The sequence below is a fragment of the Arvicanthis niloticus genome, chromosome 4 (genome assembly GCF_011762505.2).
Source record: "Arvicanthis niloticus isolate mArvNil1 chromosome 4, mArvNil1.pat.X, whole genome shotgun sequence".
Classification (NCBI taxonomy): Eukaryota; Metazoa; Chordata; class Mammalia; order Rodentia; family Muridae; genus Arvicanthis; species Arvicanthis niloticus.
In genome coordinates, this window is record NC_047661.1 from 14,664,139 (window position 1) to 14,676,126 (window position 11,988).

The 11,988-nt window shown below is 41.3% G+C and overlaps 1 protein-coding gene across 2 annotated transcripts; it reads left to right on the plus strand.

Moving 5' to 3' along the window:
* The first annotated feature begins 4,674 nt into the window (after positions 1 to 4,674).
* Rpl22l1 (ribosomal protein L22 like 1) lies at positions 4,675 to 6,657 on the plus strand. Of its 2 annotated transcripts, none has more exons than XM_034500592.2 (4): positions 4,675 to 4,747; positions 5,764 to 5,856; positions 6,001 to 6,122; positions 6,421 to 6,657. In XM_034500592.2, exons 1-4 carry the CDS (start codon positions 4,739 to 4,741, stop codon positions 6,563 to 6,565), a joined length of 369 nt encoding a protein of 122 aa, XP_034356483.1. In that variant the 5' UTR covers positions 4,675 to 4,738; the 3' UTR covers positions 6,566 to 6,657. The 2 variants fall into 2 exon arrangements, with proteins under 2 accessions (XP_034356483.1, XP_076788327.1); XM_076932212.1 differs by having other exon boundaries at positions 4,715 to 4,747; positions 5,767 to 5,856.
* The last annotated feature ends 5,331 nt before the right edge of the window (positions 6,658 to 11,988 follow it).

The following is an 11,988-nucleotide window of genomic DNA, read 5'->3' on the forward strand; positions in this document are numbered from 1 at the left end:
GACAAACTCACATACCAATTCTGACCATTTTTATGTAGATTATAAGCTTGTTCAACAGTAGTTCTTTAAACCACACATTGTTATAAAATGCTCAGTTTGCTGCATGACACATTGCTAAGTATGGTTTACTAATAATTTGTGAGCATCGTGTGTGTGTGTGTGTGTGTGTGTGTGTGTGTGTGTGTGTGTGTAGGCCAGAGTTGATTCTCTCCTACCTTAAGGTCTACAGATTGACCTCAGTTCTTCAGGCTTGCATAGCAAGCGCTCTTAACTGCTAATCCCTCTTGTCAGCTCCTAAGTTGTTTATTATCTGTAAGTTTGGGTAAATCCATGCCATCACCTATTAGCTGTATATAGCTGGTTTACTTAGGAATGATCCAGGGTAACAGAAGTAAGAAAGTAGGTGGCAGCAGAAGCAACTAGCAATACAAGAGTGACAAGCAAGGCTCAGCTCAGTCCTGCTAGAATCTCACACACAGCCATACACAGTACATGTCTGAACTGCAGATACAGCTTGACCAAAACTCCTTGCATACTACTCACTTCTACCTAAGGGATTCTGGGACATGAAATATGGCGTCCTCGTGAGAACTCACACTTCCTACCAGAACTTACACAGACAGCCTGAAAGTACAAGGGCTTAACTCCTTAAGTGCAGCATGTATCCTTGGAGGGTAGGAAACTGGGTGAATGATCCTTTTCTAGAAAAAAAAAAAAAAGACAAAACATGAGTTTGAACATAAAGCTAATATAACTGGCATTATGTCTTCCTTGAATGTTTGCTAGAAGTAACCAATGAAGCTATATGACTGTTTTTCTTGTTTAAAGGTCTTATTTACAAAATGGATCCATTTGAGAGATACAGGACTATTCAGATATTCTGTTTCTTCTTATGGAAGTTCTGGTTAAGTTGTATTTTCCTGGACATTGTACATCTACTTTGCCATACTTTTTCATAGGACAACTTATACTTTTAACTTTTTGATTCACATGGAACATGTGTGGGGGTTTTGGTTGCTTGGTTTTGTTTGGTTTTCTGCACATTGTTTCCATGTAGCCCTGGCTGTTTTGGAATTCGCTCTAGACTAGACTGGGGAAAAAAAAAATGCCTTAAATGCATCTTCCAGTTTTATTCTTGTGGGGTTTTTTTGTTTGGTTGGTTGGGTTGGGTTTGGTTTGGTTTGGTTTGGTTTGGTTTGGTTTGGTTTGGTTTGGTTTGGTTTGGTTTGGTTTTTTGTTGGTTTTGGTGTTTGGTTTTTCAAGACAGGGTTTCTCTGTGTAGCCCTGGCTGTCCTGGAACTCACTCTGTAGACCTCGAACTCAGAAATCCACCTGCCTCTGCCTCCCAAGTGCTGGGATTAAAGGCATATGCCATCAGTGCCCGGCCAATTTTATTCTTTATAGCTGTCACATTTTTTGGATTTATTGCTGTATGTGTGCTATTTTGGATCCCTCTCTGGACTGTTTGGAAATAATTTTGTTCTGGTACCTTGAAGGGCTCCCTAAATCCGAGAATTCAACCATTTATCTGTCTTTTCCCAATATCTCTGATTTGTCCTGCTGGATCTCCCAGCTAGTGCATTTGCAAATAGTAAGAATTCTGGCAGCCGGGCAGTGGTGGCCTGTGCCTTTAATCCCAACATTTGGGAGGCAGAGGCAGGTAGATTTCTGAGTTTGAGGCCAGCCTGGTTCCAGGACAGCCAGGACTACACAGAGAAACCCTGTCTCGAAAAACAACAACAACAACAACAACAACAACAAAAGAATAATTCTGGCATTCTTGTCTTTACTTTTTATATCTATAATTTCTTTGCTTGCTTACATTCTTCCTCTCTCCTTTTTTTCCAACTTTATTACTAGCATGTGTGTGTGTGTGTGTGTGTGTGTGTGTGTGTGTGTGTAAATTCGATTCCTATGTCCGAGGAGTCTCCTTTTACCATGGGTTCTGAAACTGAACTCAGCTCAGTAGGCTTGCAGAGCAAGCACCTTTACCTGCTGTGCCTTCAAATTAGTTTTCCCATCCCACTCCTCCCCGGGCCCTCCTTTTCCTTCTTTCTCCTTCCTATTTTGTTGTTGTTTTTCTAAGTTTCAGTCCGTTGTCAGCTGATCTCAAACCCATGGAGCCAAGGCCTCCTACTGCAGCCTCGGCAGTAGCTGGAGTTACTGGGATCACTCACTAGGCTCAGCTTAGCATAAAGTAATTGTAATTCAGCTCTTGTAATTTTAAATGTAAGAAGTACTTTTGGTGGTTTCTGTTTTACATACTGACAAAATGTAACTATCTCTGGTTCCCTCATACTTTGAAATGCTTTAAATGCTTTTAAATGCTTTTAGCTCTTAATCATACTGAAAATACTTATTTTATGTTCTGGTATTTTCAATATGTAGGCTCTGTTGATCTTATTTTATAGGTATGGGTAGTTGATCTTTATTCGTAGTGGTTTGTTTTCGTATGTATTTAGTGATTTTAAAGGCTGCCAGCTCATATTTCTGAAAGCTTAGCTCAGGGAATTCTTCCTGACAATATCAAAGGTGAATTTCTCCAGAGAGTACTTGTACTTCTTCCTGGCATGAGTCCAAGTGCATATTAACTGCAGATTTAAGAGGTTTTTATTCTATCTTGGTAGAGCTAATTTAAACCCCAGATATGTGTGAGCATAGCTTGCTTTTTGGCCTCCAAAATAATTCTTTTACTTTGCTATCAGATTAACCACATATTACAAGTCATTTGTAATATTGTGTCTTACCCATTTTAGGTGGCCATATAAAATAGAGTTTTGCAATAAACTTAATCTACAATATCTTGTATTTTTTTTAACTTATCCAGCTATTCATCATCCAATATCAAGTAGATCCAATGAGTTGAGTTTATAATCTATTAAAAATATATCTGTCCTCTCGGCATGAAGGTACACATCTTTGATCCCAGCACTTACAAAAGCAGATGCTGGAGTATCTTTGTAGGTTCAAACTCAACCTAGTCTTCATAGCTTCTATGATAGCCACGGCTTCATACTGATACCCTATCTCAGAGAGAGACAGAGAGACAGACAGAAAAACTTTACAAATCTGTATTACATTACAGATTTGTAATGTAATAACTTTCAAGTATCTGGGACTGTACATTTGCCTTCATTCTAATTTTTCTCAGCTTTTTAAAGCAAAAAACAAAAAAACAAAAACAAACAAACAAAAACAACAATGCCCCCCCCCCACTCCCGTAAGCTCATATATTTGAGTGCCCCAGTAGGGAAGGATGGAAATGTGAGGCTCTTGGAGATGTGTCACTGAGGGTAGGCTTCTAGGATTCAAAGGTCCATATCCTTCCCAGTTAATCCTCTCTCTGCTTTGTGCTTGTGGATCAAGATGTAAGCTTTCTGCTACTGCTCCACTGCCATGACTGCCCGCCTGTCTGCCTGCTGCCACACTCCCCACTCTGATGGTCAGGGACTCACCCTCTGAAACTATGTAAGTCACCAACAAACTTTCTTCTATTAATTGCATGGTGTCTGTACAACAGTAGAATAGTAACTAAGATGGGTGTATATGTCAAGATACACTCTTTAGGAAATCCAGGGCTTAAAAAGAACATTAATTCTTGCTATCTAACATGTCTAATCATTTTCACCCATTATGGTTTCTAATTTAGTATTTGGAACATGGCCAGTTATTTAGAATCACATATCGTTTTTGATTCCTTTATATAAATAATTGGCTTAAGTGCTTATTGTTATGACATAGAAAGTTGCCAAAGATAAGCAAAACAAAATTTTAAAATGTTAGTTAATGGCTTATTTTCAAAATATCGAATGACCCAAATATCATTTTGCTCTGCAGAACAGGAAGCCCTTTAGGAAGAAATGTCAACCATGGGCCCTGCCTGAACGTTTGGAACGGAAAGTTTTTGTGGTTCTTAAGGCAAACAGATTTTAAATTTTAATGAAATTGATTCCTTCTAAAACCTCAGCACCACTAGCACCACACCCTACACTGTATTAACCAATCGCTTAGGTAGAACACAAACACAACTCGTACATTCTAGGGCCTTTTTCAAATCAACAACTAAAGTTCATCCCATCTCCTGTCCCTAAATACTAGAGTTTCACACCCACAGAAACGGACTACTGCTGAATAGCAACAGGCTCACCACTTTTCTGGCCTGGCGTCAATTTACAGCCACTCAAAACTCAAAGGCTGTTTTTCTCTCTGTCATCAAGATACCTCCGTCCTAGTGTACTTTGTAAACATTGTTAGATGTCGGCAGAGTGTGAAGTCAGTAAGTAGAAAGTAGAATAAATAACGCCCATCCTGTAAACCCAAAGTGTATTCAACGTGTTTTTCTCAGAAGGACATCCTCTACCTTAAAACCTAGACAAAACATAGAATTTTTTTCTTTGGTGGATTATAATCGCAATATAATGGAGACGGTCATGAAGCAACACTGAGATTCTGCCTTGCCCTGAACATCCTTTAAACATACTCCACTCTGGTTAAGTTTGGCAAAGTCCACAGCCAGAGCACAGAATTAGTTCAACTCCCGCCGCCCGCTAGATGGCGCAGCTGGGGCATCCGCTCCCTCAACGCCGCGCCTCCGTTTCCTAGGTGATTGCGGTGCGCTCCAGTGTACATCCGGTTCCGAGTTGCGCAGCGTGCACGCTCTGCGTATGACGCAGCACGTTTCTATATAAAAGCGTGCGTGCCGCGGCGGCCCGTCCTCTTCCCACGGCTGCAGCTCAAGATGGCGCCGGTGAGTGCACGCGCGTGTGCCTGTCTAGGGTGCTACAGGTAGCTTTGGCGTCTAGCGAGTGGGAGCGCCGCAGTAGAGAAGGCGGTGGTAGAAGAGTCGGCGCTGGGGTCTCTACTGCTGCGGTAGAATCCGAGTGGCTGAGCCGTCCGGTGTGCCGTGCGGCCTGCGGGGCTGGAGCCCGGGCCGCGACTAGTTTAGTGGTGGCGAGCGAGGTCGGTCTCTGGGCCTCTTGGTTTCTCTCTCTCTCTGGTCCTGGTGGCCTGTCGTCACTATGTGACCGGGAGAGCGGCTAGGTGGCCAGGTCCGCGGTTGCAATGACGTTAGCAATTTGAAGAGCGTGATCTAAAACATTTGGAAAGTCATTTTAACCAGATACTGTTAAAAATAAGGTTGCTGAGCAAGCATTCAAAACAGAGTGATGTCTGACGATAAACCTACCGGGATTACCTGCTCATCACACTGCAGTGAGCAAATCCAGCCCTGTCATTTACTCAAATGCCAGTTCCGGGTTTATGATAATCGGAGGGTGGTGAGGACGTAGGCTATTACTAATTGGTAGCCATTTAGGTGCCTCTTTGGGCCAATTACAACAAAGCATAATGAAACCTATTACGTTAAAAATGGTGCTTTAACTTAAGACAAAACTTTGAAAACACCCAGGTGGGTGTTGATTTGAAATCGGAAGTACATTGGGGTTTTTTTTTTGTTGTTGTTGTTACAGTAGGAAGCAGTTCTTTGGAATCAAGCAGATTTTCCCACTGTATATTCTAATATAACTTCACATTTGGGAGGCACTTACTGGCAAAATGAAGTTTCCATGGGATTTGTGGAAACCTTGCTTTGAACCAAGTTAGTGAGAACCCTTTCCATACACTACAGGCTCCTTTAGGTGTTGGTTAGTTCTGTGTGTAACCCCCTTATACAATATATATGCTGCGTTGTTGGTAAGTTTTTCTTGGGAATTCAGTATCTAAGCTGAATAAACTGCTTTAATGCCATCATAATTGTGTTTGTAGCAGAAAGACAAGAAACCTAAGAAGTCAACCTGGCGGTTTCATTTGGACCTCACTCATCCAGTAGAAGATGGAATTTTTGATTCTGGAAATTTTGTAAGTGTCTTTCTGTGATTGTATAGTTGTTGGCGTTTAACTATAGTACCTGATATTAACCTAACCTGTACTCCTAGGGTACCTTCCCTAGTGACTATCTAGGGTTTTCTTCCCTAGTTTTGCATTCTTTCTGTTTGAAAATAGGAACAGTTTCTACGGGAGAAGGTTAAAGTCAATGGAAAAACTGGAAATCTTGGAAATGTTGTTCACATTGAACGCCTGAAGAATAAAATCACAGTTGTTTCTGAGAAACAGTTCTCAAAAAGGTCAGTTCTTCTGCTTTAATTAGTGGTGGGACATCTTGCAGATATTCTGCTAAAGGGCTGATAATCTGTTTAAAGGTATTTGCATATAGTGGCTGGTGACTCTTGTTGTCTACTTAGTTTCAAACAGGGAATATTAGTATATTTTAGGTAGAGGGTCAGCAGATTTCATGGTGTGTTGTACTAGGGTTGAGAGGCCACTCTAGTCCTGGTTGCTACCTGAAATCAAAGATACGTCAGTGTCTTCTTTCATAGTAGGACTGATCATACATCTAATACAATTGTGGTTTTTGTCTCAAAGGTATTTGAAATATCTTACCAAGAAATACCTTAAGAAGAATAATCTCCGAGATTGGCTTCGTGTGGTCGCATCTGACAAGGAGACTTACGAGCTTCGTTATTTCCAGATTAGTCAAGATGAAGATGGTTCAGAGTCTGAGGACTAATTGGCCTTTGCTTTTAATAAAATGGAAGTATGCAAAAGAAACCTAAAATCAGACGTAATGGGCAAATAAAAGTCATTTTACTCTAAAAGCAAGTATGGTTCATTACTGTGTTAGGTGACTAGAAAAGGTTACTGAGTGATTGATACCTCTTCCTTAATTAACAGAAAGGCTCCTTGTGGGTGAATTACGCATGGTTCCTGCCCGTAGTAACCATGTAGATTGGGGGTCACTGAAGAGTAACTTCTGAGTTCCTGCCTTGATGGGCAATTATTCCCCAATAAGTGGGATTTGAAAGCTTTGAAGCAAAATCCAGATTGTAGAGATGAGCAGAAGTCTGCTAATGCAGTTTTTCTTGTATTCTGGTTCCTACAAAGTCCTTGATGTGTCTTCCAACTCGATTTGTAGATTTCAGTGGTTGTCTTTGAGGTGCCAGGTGCTTGCTAGTTTTCCTGAACAACCTTAGTGTGAAAAAGAAATTGTGAATTTTCTTAGCTTTGTATCCTAATGCAGTTTTCCACAAAGTTGGATGCCTGCTTATGAATTCTCTTTGGACAATGGGCTAGTTGGTGTAAGACTCTAAATGAACATCCTGTTTGTTTATCACAAGAATTGGTAAATACTTGGCACTGCAAATGAACCATTGATACATTTTGTTACGTAAGGCAACAAAAAATGAGTCGGTCCTAAACAGAGTAGACGACAGACGTCAGGGAAAAAGGTAGATTGCAGAAATTGCTGGAATGATTCCAGGGTGTTGGCATCTGATAGAGCCAGGCTGAGTGCAGTGTTTTGGGACAAGGGAGGGGACCAGAAATAGGTAGATTGATCTTGCTTTAGTGATTTCTAAGATAAATCCTAATCGTGAGTGTGCTCTTGTATCCCAATCACCTCCCAAGTGCCTCACCACCTGTCATCTGATTTTAATGTGGCATGGGCCCTGGGTGAAGGGAGAAATGTCACTGGTAGTTCAGTTCCTCTTAGATGTCACTGCCGAAAAAGTGATTTCAGTTCAAACTGAAATGAATGTGAAACGTTTTTTGCAATGACCAAAAGAAACTATAGGTTTGGAGTGGTTGGGGATATATTGGCATGGAGGGTCGTTTCTGTAACTAGTGCTTGCAGAAGTGGAGGCAAGCCCCTCAGTCTTTGGTTTCATTGGGTTTCACCTCCTTCATGCCTTCCTTACAGGAAGCTTTAGGAACACATTTAAAACACTTTGGAATTCTCATCTACTTAATTTGGTAGCTGCTATCACCTTAATCAGAAATTTCTACCCTATTAAGCCCATTCCCTATTAAGAGGAAAATGATTGTTTCATGGCCATAGGCTATGAAGAAAAACAAAGGCAATGGGGAACCAGGCTTGGGAGAAGGATCTGTAAGTGGAAACAGGAAGGCTTTCTATATAGGGAAGGGATCCTTGCAATATAAAAGATACTGTATCCAACCAAGTAGGTAATCTGAGGGAAAAGTATTCCAGACAGAACAACCAGCCCTACCTCCATCAAAACCTTTTTGATCTCAACAGGAAGCCTGGTAGGTCAGACTAAAATTTGAGAAGTCAAAGGAGTGTTGAGGGACAGACAGAGTTGGGAGTGCTGTGTTAAAAGGTAACTTCACAGATCTGCATGGTTCTTGACACTCAGGAACAAGGCAGTCTAGCTGAGTGGTTGAGGTTTTGTGAGTCAGCTAAGCTGTGGCCTCTTGCTGTAGTTAGGTGGAACTGCTGTGCCAAAGCATTACACAAACACCAAGTGGGTATCCAGTGTGGATATATTGCTGGGTCTTTTTTTTTAATGTGAAAATCTATTGGATATTTTATTTACATTTCAGATGCCATCCCATTTCCCCTCCCTAGAAAACCCCTATTCCATCCCCACTTTCCCTTTTTGCTTTTATACTATTTTTTTAAAATGTTAATCAAAGGCTTTATATGTCTGGTAATGCTCAATATCAATCAGAAGTGTAACCCAATACCCAACCTAGATATATCAACTATCTTTGAATATTGCTGGGTCTTGCAGGAAGCTACTGATAATTGTGAGTATCCTGACCTAACTTACATTGTAAACAAATGGTTACAGTGTTTTATACTTTGTTATAACAGTCAACAGTACTCAAGAACTCCAGAGAAAACTCTCACTTGGCCTGTGCATTTTGGACATGATACTCTGGAGATTTTTTTTTCCTCTTGTTTCTAGTTACATCAAAGAATTTTGCTTTATCTTGATTGCTGAGGGAGGGAGTCTTACCTGTGTGCAAGTATATACGAGTACACCGCTTGTGTGTTGTGCCTGGGGAAGCTGGAAGACGGTAGATCCTCCGGAACGACATCCTCTACCTTAGAAAAAGACACTACTCCTAACTGCTGAACACTCCAGCCCACGCCATCTTATTTCTCACTGTCTTGGCTTGACTGCCCAGCAAGCCTGTCTCCATCCTCCAAGAATTTAACTTCAACCCTCGGTAGCAAGTGTATGTAGGGTGGGACGAGTTGTTAGAGATGGGTGTGAGCCATATGGGTGCTAGGAATCAAATCCAGGTTGCAGCAGCTGTGGTAGTGCAGGTCTCTGATTCTACAGGTAGGGTGAAGATACAATACTAGATATTGTGGGTTCAAACACTGCTTGAGAGGTTGAAGATTACAACCAAATTAATCTCTTTTTTAAGGTTTATGTGAGTACTCTATCTGCATATACACCCGCATGCCAGAAGAGGGCATCAGAACTCATTATAGATGGTTGAGAGCTATCATGTGGTTGCTCAGGACCTCTGGAGGAGCAACCAGTGCTTATTTATTTATTTATTTATTTATTTATTTATTTATTTATTTATTTATTTTTTAGGTTTTTCGAGACAGGGTGTCTCCGTGTAGCCCTGGCTGTCCTTGAACTCACTCTGTAGACGAGGCTGGCCTAGAACTCAGACAACCAGTGCTCTTAACAGCTGAGTCATCTCTCCTCAAATGAATCTCTTAACAGTGAAAATACAATTACCTTGAGTGATTTATTCGTGTAGAACATTTCTCAAAATAAGCAACCTGCAAGAAGTATGTTGTTTTGGTTTTTTTAAAAGATTTATTTCATGTATATGAGTACACTGTTGCTGTCTTCAGACACCAGAAGAGGGCATCAGATTCCATTACAGATGGTTGTGAGCCACCATGTGGTTGCTGGGAATTGAACACAGAACCACTGGAAGAGCAGTCAGTGCTCTTAACCACTGAGCCATCTTTCCAGCCCAGAAGTATAGTTTCTAAAAGAGAAAAAAGAATTAAAAGAAAAAAAGAGAATTAAATATTTTTAAAGTAATAATTGTTAAATTTACTGGGTATGATTGTGATACTATAGTTTTATTTGTTTATCATTTCTTATTTTATGTGTATGGGTATTTTGTCTGCATGTATGTATGTCTGTATACCATAGTGTGTGCCTGATGCCCACAGAGAACAGAAGAGGGCATGGGATCCCCTAAAACTGGAGTTTCAGATTGTTGTTAACCAACTGAAATCTGATTCTCTGGAAAAAGTCTGTGCTCTTAACTGCTGAGTCATCTCTCCAACAGTTTTCATTTTTTGAGACATGGTCTTATCATATAGTCCTGAATGCCTAGGAACTTGCTATGTAAACCAGGCTAGCCTCTAAAGTACAGAGATCTGCCTGCCTCTCCTTTGAAGGCTGGGATTAAAGCAATGTATCAACATGTCTTGTGGGTATCTTTTTAATCTGATCAAATATCTGCATACCCTGCTGGAGAAATGGGTCAACTGTTGAGAGTACTTTTGCTCTTCCTGCATTGGATTCCCAGCACCCACGTGGTGGTTCACAACTGTCTCTAACTCCAGTTCCAAAGGAGCTGGTGACCTCTCCTGGCCTCTATGGGCACCAAGCACAGAAGTGTTACACACAGCCATTCATGCTGACAAAATGCATGTACACATAAAATCAAAATGGAAAGATACGTGTGCAAGAGTATTACATGTACAGAAAATCTACATGAACAAAAGTATTTTGCAGGTACAGTGGTAGAATGTTCCGGTTTTCTTTTCAGTAAAGGCTACTGACATTTTTTCTTACATGTATCTGTGAGTGAAGAAAGTATTCACTACATAGCAGTTAACTTAGTAGTTGTTATCCTTTACACTTCGGACGTGTATGTTTTATATAAGTTCTATGACAGTTTATGAAGTGTAATTTATTGGGTTTGGGGGAGTTGTGTTTAGATTCACAGATGACTGTATAGATGGCTTTTAGAAAAGTTTATATGGCTGCAGTTAGAAGCACACATTGTCTTCGCTGGGGTTCAGTTCCCAGCTCACATGTCGAAAGGCTCCCATCTTCCTGCAACTCCAGCTGCAGGGGTCCTCTGGCCTCTATACCCTGTGAACACACACAGCATCAAGAGTGTATTGGGAAGTGCATTTGCTCTTCCTCACGCCTACTAACCCTCTCTTCCTGACTCTTAAGTCTCCAGTATTCACTTGGAGGCAGCTATTGCATGTACACTGTGTTTGGAAATATCTCTTTGAGGTAAGTATAGGCTTAGATTTTTCAAATCCTACTCTTAATAAGGGTTCTCAGTGCTTTAACCTCCCTTCTAGCCCACTACCCCACCAGAGATAGTGGAAAAGAAAAGTTAATTAGGGTACAGGGGAAGTGGACTTGTTTAGAAATATTCTTTGGAGCAAATCCAAACCTATGTTGTCAGGCTATCAGCAGTTTAGTTCACACGAATCAGCAGTGGCAGGTTGATCTAGAAGCCATGAGGTTCTGCTGTATGCTGTTTAGAAGTAGTTCCTTGGGGCTACTAGTTCCTAGTACTCCAGTTGTCAGGATAGCAGCAGTCCAGTTCAGTAGTGTCAGGATAGCAAACGTGAATCGGCAGTGGTGACACAACTTAGCAGAAACAGCCAGGCCTCCACTGAATCGGCACAAGTCAGCAGGAGGGTCCAGGCCCAGCAGAGATGCTAGGAGAAGTTCTCTGCAGTGCCTCTCTCACAGAAGTGAAGATCGGCGAAGACAACGACACAAGACCAACGAAGCATTGCACAGCTGGCTATGTAAGCCTCCGGCACTGTCCATTGAGTCCTACTTATACTCCCTCCAAACATCCTGTGTCTTCCCATGGGTCTTGCCTCAGCGAAATACCACAGGAGTCTGTTATCAGCTGACATATCCAGAAACTTCCACTTCACTCTGCCAACTGGCCCTAGTAGCAGCAAGAAGCTGCCATCATACCAGCAGAAGTTTTTTGTGTTTCTTTCTATGAAGTCACGACAAACGATGTCCAGCAGGGAATGACAAGGCATACAGATACCATCCAGCAGCGCCCGCTGTCTGGGTCAGACGTATATTTCTTCTTAACATCATGCATCCTTAGCAAAGCATTCAGTGAAACATTCTTTCATGTGTCTGCTTTAGCAAA